Below are 16,751 nucleotides of genomic sequence, written 5' to 3' on the forward strand. Positions count from 1 at the left end.
AGCTTGGCCCACGTGCTTCACAGAATGTTTTCGCCGTCTGTGACCTTGGGAGAGAGAGCAAGGAAACCGAAACAGTGACAGAGGACCAACAAACACAATGAAAGCTAGCGTGTAGATGAAGATATGTATTTTGACTAACACATGAAAACTAGCTGGGAATAATGAGATCAACTGGAAAGGAACAAAATAGTTTTAAATAAAAAATAAAGCTGTACAATTTACACATTATCCTATTAGGTAAGAATTAAAGATGCAAAGGTATAAGTAATTATAAAGACACTGCTCTTTCTTTATCAAAACTTAGTAGGTTCCCAAGAAGGAAACTCCGAATAATAGAACCCATTACCACTTTGCAAGGCATAGCAGTTGCAAGCAACCAGACACAAAAAAGAAAAGCGATATTTCGAAAAGAAAGCTTTTGAAGCTATAAAAGAACAATAGCTGAAAAGTAAATTATCATTGTTTGCATGCCATTCCAATTCTGATTTTGTAAAATTCGTGTTTATTCTAAGCTTACCTTTAGAAGTGTTTTATTTAAATAAATGAATATTCCAATATTTCTCTAGGAACAGAAAACCACTTTACATGGTTTAAAAATCCATTCTCCACTTAATGAACGTAAATGTTGTAAAAAAAAAAAGGATATACTTTTGCAGAAAATTACTAAATATAGTAGAACATCAAATCCGAAAATTTCCTATCAAAACAGTCTGCCAGCACATGGAAGCATTTTTGCTTGTTTTTTTTTTTTTTTGAAATTATAGGAGGCGGCCAATTATCATACCATGGTTGTTTTCAAATATTTCTTCTGTACTCATTACAGATCACACCAGTGGCACAATATGTAAGCACGTCGCCAGAGTCACAACATCACAATTTGCTTTGTTCTCTATTCCAGAACACTTCAACTACACCTGTCAGTGAAAGAATGGCAACGTAACAGCTTACGAGGTATTCTGGGTACTAACATGTCTCTACCTCTCCCTTTTGCTGCTCAACTGAAATATTTCTCAGAAATAAAGTGACTGAATTGGTTAAAAGAAAAGCTTGTGAATTGCCTTTTCTGAATGCCCTGATACAGGGCTGTAAGCACTAGAAGCCCACAAAATTAGATAAATTATACGCTGGCCAGTGAAAGTCTTCTAAGTCAAGATGCCCACTGATTGTAGAAATGTACATCTTTTCCCCCTCAGTCCTGTTGCTCATGATATTTGAGAACAAACTGTAATTTAGTTCACAAAGAAATAGCTTATAGATTCAGAAAAATTAGGTAAAAGTTCAGGTTGATTGTTACCCATTGTGTAATACTGGGTGAGTTTCTTTTTCTTTTCCTAAAACTTACTTTCTTCGACTCAAGTATGTAAAAAATACAGCACACATCTGATAGGAAAGCACACAAAATGGAAAAAAAAATGAAGCAGTTAGAAAAGTGCCCACTCCACCAAAAAAAAAAAAAAACCAAAACAGCCATGACTCCAAATCATCATGTCTACAGTTGAATCAGTATAAAATTATATAACTGATACTTATTTTTACTCTACATGCATAATCACTGTGCTCAAGCTCTCAGATTGTACCTTCCTCATCTTCATTCAGCTATGGACCTCATCAAAAATACCAAAAAAAATAGAAGTCATAATAAAAGAATTTCCTCATTGTCCCAGTACCATTTCACCAAATTTACTGGTACTCAGTCTGCTGCTAACAATGAGGGTCTTTGACCTCTTCACTGGCCAGTGTCCCACAGGGATCTCTTGCACTGTCAGAATCATCTTCTCCCTCATTTTCTCTGCTAGCGTCAAGGCAAACCAGCGATTCCTCTCTTATAAAAACAAAATCCCAACCTGCCTGAGCCGTATTCCCCATTAACAACTCAGCCCCTTTCAAAAAAGTCCTTCCTTGCTTAAACTTTCTTCTGTCTCCACTTCTACATTCTTATCCATCTTGTACCGCATTTCACTGCAGCCGTCCATAAGGAACACCTGTAAATTCTTCCTCCTCCCCAGTTCTGTTAAACCTTGTTGGCCATTCCCCTAGTCTTGAGATAAACTTTCCTCTTGGCAATACTTGACAGCATGCCTGGGGTGCTCCACCCACTTCTGCAGTGGTTCCGTCTCCATCTCCTAGGCAGAACCCTTCTCATCTCTCAACCTCCAATCGTTACAGCCTTTCAGAATTCAGTCCTATGTGCTCACCGTTCCAAGGAATCGTCATCGAATCAGAATCCCTTCTCTTCCTCAGCACACACACACTTTCCACCCAATTCATCACCAAATTCAGTGAATACTACCTCGAAGTGCCTTTGGAATTCACTTAGTTTCTGCATATAATTGCTAAGTATCAAAGCATCCATAATCTTTCAGCTAATTTTTTTTAAAAAAGCATAAAAGATGGACTGCCACAACTCAAGTGTCCTACTATATTAAGCCTGAGACCTTTTTAAATATGAAAAAAATATCATGCCACCTTCAGTTTGAAAATATCTGAATTTTTAAAGCTAGCTTCCAAATACAGATTTTAACACAGAGCTTTGAAGCACTACTATAAAGTTTCCTTTTCTATAAACATTTAAGTTTTAAAAATAATACATGTTGTTTACTTCAGGGAAAAGTGTTTGCAGTGTAAAACTTATGTATTATTGTTATTTAAAATACATTTATGCAGTCATGAAAAAGAATTCAATTTAAATTAGTAAAACTGATAGTAATAAAGAAAAGAAAGTGCAAATTCATTAAAAAATCTCAACTTCATTTATGAAACAAGTATATATGTAAAATTGACATGATTATTTTACTTCCTAAATTAATGAGAAATTTATTTTCAACATTTATAATATCCAATCACCTTGCCTAGTGTATAAGGAAAGAAAACTTTCAAAATTATTTCTAGCATCATACTGATTTGGTATTTTGGAGGAAACTGGCATGTATTCTAGAAATATACATGCAGTGACATGCAAACATAATATGAAACGACAAAGCATTTCATGGAAGGGTTGTTATAGGACCAGCATGTGGCGTGCTGGATAAAGCTACTCTCCGTGGTGCTGGCACCCCATATTGGCTCAGATTTGAATCCCAGTTGATCCATTTCCAATTCAAGCGAGCTCCTTGCTAATGGCCTGGGAAAAGCAGCAGATGTCCCAAATGTTTGGGCCCCTGGCACTCACGTGAGAGATGAAAAAGCAGCTCTTGATTTTGGCCTGGCCTAGTGCTGACCTGCATGCAACTGGGGAATAAACCAGAGGATGGGAAATCTCTCTGTTCCATTCTCCAGCTCTTTCAAAACAAACAAACTCAGGAAAAAGAAAAATTATTACAGTATTATTAAATAAAAGTTGGAAACCCAAACAGATGCTCACAAAAGTAAAACTATATTATGATACCATTCTGTATTATCAGTATTAAACTATATAACGGAGTCATCAAACAACTATAGAAATAGAAATAATGAAAAGTATTCCCAAGTTAGGAGTGATTTTTCTAGCAGCCAAAATTGTAACATTGCTAACTATATAATTCCAAAAAGAGAAAATAAAATAAGAAGGAAAGTAAATTTAAAAAGAAAGAAAACTGCTGATACAGGAGCTAACTAGGTTAGAGAAAAATGCCTCTGAGGCAAGTTTGTTGTACTTCTGAACTAGCAATCTAATCAGTCAGTAATGTGTACAAAGATTCAGAGACAGCTTGTGGGTAGATATATCTAAGCATGTGCACGCAGTGTTGATCAGCATGCATTTACACACACACCAACATACAGATATGAGTAAATGCGACTATCAGCCAAATGTGCTTATTAACTTCAGACAGGTTTAAATAAAGTGATCAGAAGTACTATTTTATATTGTTAACCAGATTAGCAAAAATGTGTAACAAATCTTGGGTCCTTTGCTGGCAAACACAGATTTATAAGGCTCCCAATTTAGCTAGGCATATCTCTGCAGGATATATGCCTACAATAAGAAAAACTTTTGAGTTAACACTATGTAGTCACAATAGTCCATTAACAACATTCAAATCATGAGATAAAATAACAGGGATTTAGTAAGTAGGTGTATATTAAAATTGAAACTGATACTCCAAGTTGATTCTTCTGTGGTTCAGAAGTTTGAATACTTACTGCTATTTAATTTTTAAAATTATGTGTCTTGCAATTTTGAATTCTAAAATCCACAGGATAAAAAAAATTGTTGGTTTTTATAACATACCTAATAATTTTATCTTGGTAGTTAAGTCTTTAATCAATTAAAGGCTAATCAGGTCAAATTCAGACTAAAAAACAGTAATGACAACATTGTTAGACAGTATTAAGTAATAAGAATCAATTATTACCAAGTGTTAATCTTTATACCTATCCCATATCTAAAACCACATAGTATCGTAGGTGAAAAACGGAGGTATTTGAGTGAACTGTGGATGGTCAATCATTTCAGACAGCATGATTCAGCCACTACCTGGATAAAAACACAGTACCACCCTTTCAGAAAGGAAGTTATCTTTGACACATTGTCTCTGCTCCTTTACTCTTTGCTGGATCTTCATTCATCTAGAAATCCCCATGCAAGGGAGCAAATGCTCTCCCACAAACATAAGCCTGTGGCTTTCAAATAAAACTCCTGCATACACGTGTTAACATGTAACACCTCATTGGAACACAGGTTATTGAGTATGTTGTTGCTCCTAATAAACCCTACGGGTCTGTGCCTGTCATTACCTTCAGGCTATCAGAATTTTATGAGCACAAACCAATAATAATGATATTTCCTTTTTGCTTTTTATCCACACCTCATTGCCTTACATTGATTTGCATAAGCAATTTCCACCCTGATAATTGGAGCCAAACATCATGTTGCAAGTTACCTTATGCAAAAAGAGCAGTTAAATAACAATCAAGAGAAATCTTTCTGTGTTCAACCATATTTTAGACGATGTTGAATTATCTTCACTGCTTGAGCAAGAGGGTAACTCACTTTCTGGCAGGGGTTTCAGTTTGAGTTCATATTATGCTCAACAATGATCTTCCTTCACAAACACAACTCCCTGGGTGTTTACTCAAAACAACAGGAAGAATGGTGCTGCTGGGCTCAAATCATTAAAACAACATTCTTTTGTTTGAAAATAAAAAGCAATAATATGATGTACCAATTAATTTTTAATAATTATTGAGCCAATCAACATTATATAAAAATTTATAACCACAACTTTATTTTTATTTCCAGAAAAATTAGGAAAAAAAAGAAAGATGTAATTAGGGATATTAAAAGAAATAAATTAAATCAGGAAGTACCAAGTCAGCCTCCCGCCAAAAAAACTATACAAAAGCATTATTACCTAGATTACTGAATTTAAAATTAAAAATCTAATATTTATGTTGAATCAGGATTTGAACTATATGTATGTAATCTAAATCAGAAAAAGATGATAAAACATGTGAATTCTGATTTCTTTTTAACATGTACATCATTATCGCATGTTTATCATAGGCACTATTACATATAGGTGAAAATTAATGTATACACACTTAATAGGAATTCTAGCAAATGAAATATGCTAGAAGTACCAGATGATTCTGAGGCTGACAGTTTATAGAAGGAGAAACTTAGGGAAAAAAGCTTTATTTTTTTAAAGGAACAAGTAGTAATTTTAGAAGGATATGAAAAATCAGCAAGAATTTTCAAAAGGGCAGAAAAAATAAGGGGAGAATTGCAATATATGTAAATTTCAGGAACCACATACAAAGGAAATACAACAACACTGGGTACTGAGGTTTGCCCAAATGGAAAAATAGAAATGAGATTACATTTCATGAATTTCAGTCCAGTATCCCACCACTGAGGACTTTACTTATAGCTTATCAATGAGGAAATCACATTCATACAGTACAAATCTAAAATAGAGTGGAGCACCCAAGTAATCTTTGTAGCTTTGCCTGGACATATAACGTGATACAGAATTTGGAGAACTGCATGCATGCCAATTGTCTTTCTTTACTGACTCTGTTTAGGTCCCGATAGGTAATGTATAATGCAGGTGTTTTCTTAGTCATTACTCACTGGAATCACTGCTAGGAGAAAATCCTAGCCTGGCAAAATGCATAAGCTTACTTTCCAGATGTTTCATGTTAAGTTGGTCTTAAATCAAAAGAATTTAGTGAACCTGCTGCTTCTCCTGTACTTACTATATCCCAGGAGGATTGGTACACCTGGGAAGTAGAATGAGTCACACACAGTTCTGGTTATTCAATGAAATGCTTGACTTTTTTTTTTTATTCATCCAAAGCTAAAACATTCTCATTTGTAACATTCGGCCTTTTTCTGCCTCATTATATTAAAATGGAAATAACTTACAGATAAAAATATTTCAGACATATTACTAGTACCAAGTCATCATGACATAGTGACCACACTCCAAAAGGACATGGGGAGATGTTTTGCAAGCGAAGGACTGTAATTATGAAGTGAATTGAACATGTTCATTATTGGTTTTAGTTTTATGACTTCTGTCATCATATATCCTTACAATAGATATATGTTGGAATCATCAGAAGCACTGCTCCAGATAGAGAGCTATCACATAGTCTTACTACAACTATCAAGAAGATAAAAGAATATTTAAAATCTTTACATGGTGATGTTATGAATTATCCTCAAATTATTTTTAATGAATGTATTTTATTTTGTATTTGAAAGGGAGGGTTACAGAGAGAGAGACAGAGAAGAGAAGAGAATAAAAGGCAGGCAGGCAGGCAGGCAGGCAGGCAGGAAGGAAGGAAGGAAGGGAGAGAGGGAGGGAGGAAGGGAGGGAGGGAAGGAGGGAAGGAGGGAGGGAAGATGGAAGAGAGGGAAAGAATGGAAGAAAGAGATCTTCCATCTGCTTATTCATTATTCCAAAATGGTCACAGTGGCTAGAGCTGAGCCAATCTGCAGCCAGGAGTTGCATCCAGTCTCTAACTTAGGTGGTGGGGTTCAAGGACTCGAGCTATCCTCTGTTCTCAGGCCATAAGCAGGGAGTTAAACTGGAAAAAGGGTAGCTGGGACTTGAAGCAGAGCCTGTATCTGATACTGGTGCCATAAACAGAGGCATAGCCTATTATGCCATGGCACTGTCTCCACTCCCTCAACTCTTATGCACTATTTGAGTGGAAGTCGGGACTATGCATTTCTTAGAACTCATTGTTACTAAGAGCCAAATTCAAGTTCCATTGCATTAAAAGGATACATGACAGAAGAGGAAGATACTTAAAAAGGTGGGTCCTTTATAGTTCAGGTAGCATAAAGCAGACATGCAGCTTGGTCAGGGACAGAGGCAAGGCAATGTCAGTGGATTCCAGGTGAACTGTAGGCAGCTTGGCCACAAAAATGGTCACATGTTTATTCTGTTATCCAAATTTCTTGACTTTCTGAAGGCTCACTGTGGATTTGCTGATATTTACTCCCACAGCCATCTCAATAAAATTACAAAATTCTTATTTGCAAACATAAATTCTCTTTCTGCTTGAAATGCCCAGAATAGTTTCAATTATTTTGACTGCTTTACATATCAGAAGTGGGTTCAGACTTCCTAAAGATGATTATCTACAAAGACCTGTCTGGTTTTGATTAATTTAAAAGGAGAAATGAGAGTGATAGTGGGCAATGCAACCAGAGTAATTCATGGTTTTCAGAATCAAACAATTCTTAAATTATCATCTGTAGTCTTCTAAACTAAAGAATCAATTTTGAGAAAATGAATTTTTTTTCAATGACAATCTGGTAGGACAGAGAATTAAAGCCTTTGTGAAGGATGATCTATTTCTCACTAGACTGGAGAAATCACAAAAGACAACCAAAACCACACACCAGCCTTGGTACTTTACTTTCTCTGCTGAATGTACAGACATGGAATCAGATACCCTAGGTCTTGTTCCCCTTACAGGCTTAGGATCAAAATATGTCACAGCTACATTATTTTTTCACACTATGAACAATAAGACAAAACTCAAATAAGTCTCATGGTCTTATTAGGTCTTTCATGTAAACATTTAAGCTACTGGTTGGGAAACAGTAGGGAAATAAGAACTACAGTTATAATACTCTATACAATGATAGCTGTGCAGATTTAATATTATCATTAAGTGAAAACTTAAGAACAGGGGATTACTCTTGCAATTTAGTTCACAAATTGTTCTATTTATTTCGGAAAGTTATCTCAAAGATATAAATCGCAAATTACCTAATCAGAAAACTATAATAAATAAATCTTAGATGGAAAGAAATTTAAATAGTTGGTCCATTTCTTGCATTTTATAACTAGAAGATCAAAAATTAAGAAAAATTCAGTGACTTGTAGAATGTTCACCCCTGATTAGAACTGAAAATACGATTCCGTGCTCATGATTTATTCCAGTGATTCAAGTTTCCCTAAATATATCTGCTAATAGTTTGGAAACGGTTATAAAGTGCAATAGATAAACAAGCTTTGAAAAAATATAAACACTTCACAGGGCTGGTGCCTAGGATGCCAGCATCCCCTATGGACACCAATTCAATCCCCTGCTGCTCCACTTTCAATCCTCCTCTCTGCTTATGGCCTGGGAAAGCAGCATATGATGGTCCAACTCCATGGGCTCTTTACCCACACAGGAAACCTGGAGGAAGCTCCTGGATCCTGGCTTCTGTCTAGTCCAGTCTTGACAGTGGTAGCCATTTGGGGAGTGAACAAGCAGACAGAAAAGCTCGCTCTCACTCCCTCCGCCTTTCCTCTCTCCAGTTGACTTTCAAATAAAAGCAAATAGTCATTAAAAAATAAAAACTTCTGTTTTAAAACACATTATTTAGGAGTGACACATATGATCCAAACCAGAAGGCTTCAAGCTTGATTCCACGAAGGTTTACTTTTCAATTCAAACACTGAGACAGAAGTGAAATTATTGGCACTTATCAAGGACCTATTTTATTTATGCATATTGTATTTACATATAAAACATATCTTGTAATTATGTAAAAACAAGGAGAGTAAAGCAATTAAGTATCAAAGAAAGTCAATAAGGCAAATTGGGCAAAGATGTATCAATAATAATAGAGTTAGGAAAGTTGATTCTTCAAAATGAGGATGGTTCTCTAGACTCTCTTACAACTAATCCAATGAGTCGTAACACTAGTAGAAATAGCCTTCTGAGTGTATGCCTAAGTTAAAATGTATAAGATATATGTATTTATTCATCCAAAATATTATAAATGATAGAAGTTATTGAATCTATACAGATAGCTTGTCTGTTCAAGAATATAAAAAAGGACCTAGAAATCCACCACTTTTCATACAACATATGTACCTATTTGTATAAAATGTTGTTGTTCTTCTCAAAAGAGGTTGAGTCAGTCACAAACATTGCATAAAATTGAAGGATAACACAAATATTAGGTAGATAATAAGGCAAGGAAAAATAACCATCATGGCACACTAGGCCTGTGTCTATCAAGAGAGCTAAGGTTTGAGTGCCAGAAAAAAGTGAAAAAGAAAGGGAACAAAGACAAATGGGACAAAAGGAAAAGGCAGATTCAAAACACAATGTTCATAATTTGGCATTGCCTTTACCTGTAATTCTCACCTTGAGACTGACTGTAAATAATCAACTTCCATTTGTCAACACAAAAATATCCATGCTTAATGTAAAACAATAGATTTTCCAAAAGAGGTAAGGGCCGAAAGCCTACATTAGCTCTTTCAACAACTTGTAAACCAAGACTCTCCAGAGCCTTGCAGATGGAAAGCATATTAACATCCACTCTGTGGCCACTCCACATCATGACATGAAGTATCTGTTCAGGAGGTCATGTCCAGAATGCAACCCATAGATCTTCATGCACAAGAGATGATAATTTATCACTAAGACATAGGAATCTACTGTAAACTAATCCAAACTGCTGATGATACACTAAATCAGGTTGAGTGATGAGTATAAATAAAGCTGTGAGCCCAGTACTGAAGGATACAGATCTATCTGATCAATGAGATGTCACAAGGCAAATAAAATGCAATGTTGACAAACAGAGTCCCTCCATTGAAAATTAAGCAAATCAACTGCCCGAGCACAAAGGCACCCATGAATGTAAGGTTTAAATAAATGCTTAAAATGAAGAGAATCAGAGGATGTAAGGTTTCAAATGAAATCCAACAAATTGGGTCCATAGAAAAGGATGCATTAAAGATGGATAACTATGGATAATTTAGCATACCACAGAAACCATGAGTAGATAAAGAAAAATGTTGTAAAAATAATAATTTCCAAGTAATGTTAACCAAATGCATTCCATTTGCTGAGCAAATGAAAACACTAGATGATAAAAAACAATGCAAAAATGTATATGGAAAATGATTTCACTTCAGCATACTACCAGAAACTGAAATTTAATTTTTGTTGCCCTTATGAAAGCTTAGACACTTTCTGATTTTGTCATGTTACAATTTCAATGGGAAAAACAAAGGAGTGGGTATAAGGCAGGCCTTTCCTCTGGATATTTTATATTCACAGAGTATTTCTTAAGAAAGAAAAAAAAATCCCAACTATGTGATCAGAACAGAGCCTTTAGCAAATATGCTCAATGGATTCAGTTATTCAGAAGGTGTCCCTAATGGAAACAGCTGATTAAAGGAAATTCCAACCCCTGCTGAAACAAATCTATAAAAATATTTTTCACGGAAAATTATTCTTGAAGACATTTATCCGTTTTTCTTTGTTGCATTAAGTATCTATACTTTATCATAACATTTTTAACTCCTGCTTTGTTTTATCTATCAGTTTATTTTAGGTAAAGATAGAATTATACTACTGAAATAGGACCTGATCCCAGATGTAGTTTATTTAAATTTCAAAATGAAAAGCTTACTAAGAGCAGATAAGATTGATTGCTCTCTCTGTCTTAGCATAATTGTATTTCAGGTGAACATCAATTTACTTTAAAGGACACTTCTAAGTAGCAGAATGCATCATAAATAATTCATCAATCACATCTACTAGGAGCATGATTTACTTCAGCAGATTCCGTGAAATAAAAGTTTATTCTTCTATTTTTGTGTCTATTTAAAGAGTTTTAAAGTTTTCCTTATCTAAGAAGCCATTCTTATATCCATACTTCATATTCCATAACAAGGATGATAAATTGTTTCTTTTACTCCCCTTTTCAAAAACATACATTTTGTAACTTAAAGTATATCTGGATGTCTTTGTAACACTCACATGTCATTTGAAAAGCAGCAACATAAACAGTAAAAACACTGAAGTAGCCTTAAGATATTCTCAAATACCTAATTCTGCGAAGCCTAACACAATTTGATGTTAGCAAAAACTTTTAAATGGAATAACAGCACAGTAGTCTTTCTGAAAGTCTTATCTAGATTATTTGGCTGTGACAACCTTGATTGTCACTTCAACAAAAATGCAAAGCAAGCAGATTCTAAATTGAGTAACAGCTCAAGTTTTGTAAGTATATTTCCAACATATAACTATGATTTCTCATACAAAAAGATATTGCTTACCCTACACATCTTCAAGTTTTCCATCAAATTAAACAATCTGGTATTAATGATTTTTAAACCATGAGTAAGGTTAAAACACTGACAAGAAAAGAAGAAAAAGGGAAAAAGTACATTTTACTTACTTGCAAACCCCGCTGAAAAACTGAATGGCCCATAAAATTCGCCAGCATTCTAATTAAAGCAGCACCCTGCAGGGAAAAAAATAAATAAAAGCAAAAGAATTTCAACCAAATACACTGAGTTTAAAATTACCTTGTATTAACCAAACATAGTCTGCTTCATTTATGCTGTGCTGTATGCAAAATACTTTAGAATATATCAGTTGGTGAAAACAACTATATTGTTTCCTTCACAGGTCTAAAGGCTTTGTCAAGTAACACCTACAACTGCCAAATTATGCTGTCCTGGAAACAATATCTCAGGCCTTAATACGACTTACTTAGGAAGTGATCAACATTTTATTTACCACTGTATGTGACAAAGTTGTCAAAATATTATACTTTCACTTACAAACCTTTCAAATGAAAAAAATACTATACACGTCAATTAAAAAAATCACGTTAAAAGACACCTTTGCAGTAGCACAGATAGTTCTACCGTTATTCAATCAAAGACAGTTTATTTCTAAGTGTGGAAAGGTAAGAATACCAAGAAGTCAGACTGCTTGGGCTAAAATATTGGCTCAGTCATTCACTCAGAAAAATCATTTAAATCTCTAGTTCTTACTCCTCCTTTGTAACGTATAGAAAATAATAGTCCTGTTCGATGCAGTTGTTCTGAAGCTTAAATGAATATAAATAAATAAACAAGCAAAGCAGTTTAAGCTGGGTCAGAAAAATAGTTAAACACTACAGGAATGTTAAATATTAGCACAGCTTCAAAATGGTGAATTACTGTTATCTGTATTTACATGTAAAACATATGTGATCAATACTTAGAGCAAAAGCACAAAGCAAGTCTCACCTTGAGAACTCATTATAATGTAGTAGACCAATGCCAGTGTAGAAAGACAGGCATGAATTTAACACCTAATATTCCAAGGAATGATGGTTAAGCCTCAGTGATTCCAAATGTATGTAAAATGTAAAAATAAGCTGAGCCTTTATGTCTTATACACATTACATTTTTTAACCATGTGCAGTGGATTATAAGCGGCCAATGTTTAAATGTAAATGATAGCTCACTTTTGGTGAGGAGACAAATTCCCATAATTATTTCAAAGAAGTCTCTCCTACGAAAGGGCCTCTTTTACAGGAGTATTGTAAGACTCTCACATGGATTCATTCATCTTGGGACTGGACTGCTACAGTCAGTCCAGAAACACAGTAGTAAATTCCTGTAGTGTGATGCTTAGACTGTTTCTAGACTTTAATGCAGTACTACCACTGCTACTCTGGCTGCACAAATTAATCACCATTAGAGCAACATCTCAGAATGTTAACTGCTGCTAAAAATGCTCTCCAAATCAACATTCTATTCTCATGTCAACAAATGATGAGCCAGAAAAGCATACTGTTTCACGCCTTTTGCGATATTCTCCATTCTACACTTTCTGCCCTTTGTTCTTTATTTTGCTTCTTCTGCTTTATCTTCCATACACTTGTATGGGTCCATAAAACATAAGCACTTATGATTCAGTCCGGGGATCAGATTAAAATTCCCCCCAGGATCTATTCGCTCTGCTTTTTCAATTTCCTTGACAAGTTCTTCTCACACACCTTCCAATCTAATTTACCCACCCTGAGGGTTGAAACTGTCAGTTCTTCAACAAAACTAACCTATGCTTCCAGGAAGTGGGACTCAGAATCTCAAGCAGTCAGCTCCAAACCTCCTGCTGAACAGAATGCCTGTTCCCTTATAGTAACGATAACTTGGTCTCCTGTCAGCAATAAAACTATCAGTTTAGCAGATGCTAATGACAGACAGAATCCTATCTACTCATAGTTGGCTGTGAGTTAAGCTAGAGAAGGGTACTCACAAGAGATAAAATGCAGAAACAAATAGTAATGTATTATTACTTAACTCCTTTCTTATACTGCACATTTCAATTTCTTTAGAAGTCATACCTTTCATGCCCACATCAGCATTTTAACATTCTCTTGAGTAGCTTACATTCTCCTGTTTAACTAGCTTTTCTTTCCAAAGCTAAATTTAATATTTCCCTATTTTATAGAACTTCAGACAGATGGGCCCTCCACCTGTCACCATTAAACCAACATATACTAAGTATCTGCTATGTATGGATTATAACGAAGATCACAACTTTCATTTAGGCATAACTCATTATAAACACTCTTTAACAAAAGGAAAACAGTAAACCGTCCTTTATCACACACCTAAAACATGTGTTCAGAAAGCAAACCTTGTTTACAATATCATACCATATACATAATTGTCACTTAAAATTCTAGACTCAATCAAACAAACCTAGATAATAAGGCAGCCTGAATCACTCTACATTTAATAAATACACTATTCCTGTGAGGTTTTTGAAACTCGAAGAAAAAAAATCAATGTGTTTGTTAATGTAAGATTCTAGATTCTAGAGTAATGAACTTTTAACATTTACAAATACAGCACAAAAGCAAACTTACTAACACTCATCATTTAGGAATTTTTACATTTGAAATATATTTTCATATAAATCCTCACCTAAAAGTTTAATCACTTGAATGCCTATCAGTGTTAGGGTTTAAATAGTAAACTCCAGAAAAAAAACTGCTTCTCAGGATTTGATGTTGCCCTTTCCCCATGACTGGCTCATGGTGTAATAATACAACACATGAATCATGTCTTTTTGGGTGGATTATCTTCACATATAGCAATGACTTTGTGCTTTTTTTTCAATGATTTTATTTAATTTTATTGCAAAGTCAGATTTACAGAGAAAAGGAGAGACAGAGAGACAGATCTTCCATCCACTGGTTCACTACTCACAACAACTGGAGCTGTGTCAAGCTGAAGCCAGGAACCTGGAACTTCTTCCAAGTCTCCCATGCAGGTGCAGGGTCCCAAAGCTTTGGCTGTCCTCAACTGCTTTCCCAGGCCACAAAGTTGAGGATAGGAATCAGCAACTGTATGGGATCCGGGTGCATACAAGGCAAGGACTTATAGCCATGACGCTACCATGCCAGGACCCTACTTTGTATTTTTGTAGACTAGCTATTTCAGCCAAGACACCTAGTTTATTACATCATCTGGGTACTCACTGATAAGTAATCACTTTTAAATAATCACTTAGCAATCATTGTATTTTTTAACATAGGCTTATTGAGTGTGCTTTTATGTTTAGCATCTTGTATAATATAAACAGGAATGCCACAAATCTGTACTCAGGGACCTTAAAATCTCATAAATGAGAAGAGATTCCATGCAATCTAAGATTAATAAGAAATAGCTGACTTCATTCTACAAGCAGAAGAGGTTTTCTTAGCAGACAAGAGGGATCTAAAAGGGGGACATTTATGTTGGATGCTGAAGTTTGGGTGGGTCCCATCAGCAATGACAATCAGACAGCATCTGTGTGATACATCAGGAAAGAGCTTAACAGAGTCAAGCAGGTGTGAAACTGAGGAATAGATACAGGGAAAATGATGCAGAAGGACTCAGTGCATAAAGCCAACAGACAGGAGATTAGATAGAAAATAAGATGCGGACAGTCTTTAGAGCATTTTGAGTACTAAAGCTCAAGAATTTGCAAAAGTTACAACCTAACTATGTTACTCCAGAGAAAACAAAACAAACGGAAATAAATGATGGCAAAGAGAATAAGGCTCATGAATGCATTTCAGGAATAGAATACATACAAATTTGAATATTAAGGCCCAGGTAAGCTGAAGATGACAATAGCAGATATATAGGATTTAAAGGAAAGTGTTGGTTAGGTAAATAACAACTGGTTTACAAAGGGCTGGGTTTGACAAACAGAAAATTTGAGGATCAGCAGTAGAAATGACAATTCTGTGTGAGGTTATGGTTGAGTACACAAATCGAGCTTTGAAGAGTATGAGACCACCAAGAAAAAAGTGCTTAGGGTTTAGTGAACAGAAAAAGAAATCTTCTAATCTTTCTACAGATAGAATATGATCTGAACTTGAGTGTTCAGAACACTCAGTATGTTAAGAAAAATCAATGAAAAAATAAAAATTAAACAGAAGCATGACATATAAAATTAAAATTAATCATTTGAAAAATATCACATTTTTATCAGAAAGGCAGAGCTATAGAGAGCAAGGACAGATTTTTTTCTACCCTATGGTTCACTTCCCAAATGACTGCAATGGCTGGACTGGACTGATCAGAAGTCTGGAGACAGGAGTTTCTTCCAGGTCTCCCATGTGTGTTCAGAAGCCCAAAGATCTGAGCCATCTTCTGTTGCTTTCCCAGCCCATTAGTGGGCATGTGGACTGAAGTGGAGCATCCAGCACCCATATGGAATGCCAGCACCATAGGTAGAGGTTTAGCCTGCTACACCATGGCACTAGCCCCTCCAAACATTTATCTTTGGAGCAATGGAGAGAGGGACATACACAAGAGAGACATACACAGAGAGAAATTCCATGAGCTTACTTACTCCCCGAATGATGGTAACAGCTAAGTCTGGGATGAGCTAACAAAAACCCCATCCTGATTTTTCACATGACTGGCAGGAATTCAAGTCCTTAGGTCATCATCCACTAATTTCTTGGGTGCATTTATAAGAAGCTGGACTCAAAGCAGAACAGCCATGATTGGAACTGGCAACCCAATACGGCATGCCAGAGTATAAGCAGCAGCACAACCCACTGTGTCACAAAACTGGCATGAGCAGGTGACATTTAAGAGAGGTTTCTTTAAGTTTACTTGGGAGTACCAAAGCCAAACTGAAAACTAAAATGTCAGGAGGTAAAGAGAAAGCTGGGGACTTGTTCATATGAAGTGATTCGCTACTATTCTTTTTAAGTGTATAACAGAAGCGGAAACTGCGAAGTAAAGATGACCAGGTAGAGACACTGACTGATCATATGGCATTGGTGGTGCGAGATTCCAGGAGGGCGAGACAAGAAGATAATTTAGATTAGTCTTCAAAGAAAAAGGCAATCTTCTGTAACACAGGACTGAAATAAAAAGTTGAAGAAAAATAATAGTTTCAAAGTACAAAGCACAGAAGTTAAGAACATTTACTACACAGAACAAAAGAGAAGCTCCAAAATGTGACTGTATTCTGTCAGACTCACCACTATGGACCTGTTACCACAA

The 16,751-nt window shown here is 35.5% G+C and overlaps 1 protein-coding gene across 1 annotated transcript in view; it reads right to left on the bottom strand.

Annotated features, from left to right (window-relative positions):
- TRHDE (thyrotropin releasing hormone degrading enzyme) overlaps positions 1–16,751 on the bottom strand; it is a 363,319-nt gene that overhangs the window by 104,884 nt on the left and 241,684 nt on the right. The window contains exon 7 of the mRNA XM_040990020.1: positions 11,636–11,701. Coding sequence (XP_040845954.1) covers positions 11,636–11,701 — 66 coding nt within the window. The remainder of the gene's footprint in view (positions 1–11,635; positions 11,702–16,751) is intronic.

Source organism: Ochotona curzoniae, unplaced genomic scaffold (assembly GCF_017591425.1).
Source record: "Ochotona curzoniae isolate NIBS_2020 unplaced genomic scaffold, NIBS_Ocur_1.0 contig_1014, whole genome shotgun sequence".
Lineage (NCBI taxonomy): Eukaryota > Metazoa > Chordata > Mammalia > Lagomorpha > Ochotonidae > Ochotona > Ochotona curzoniae.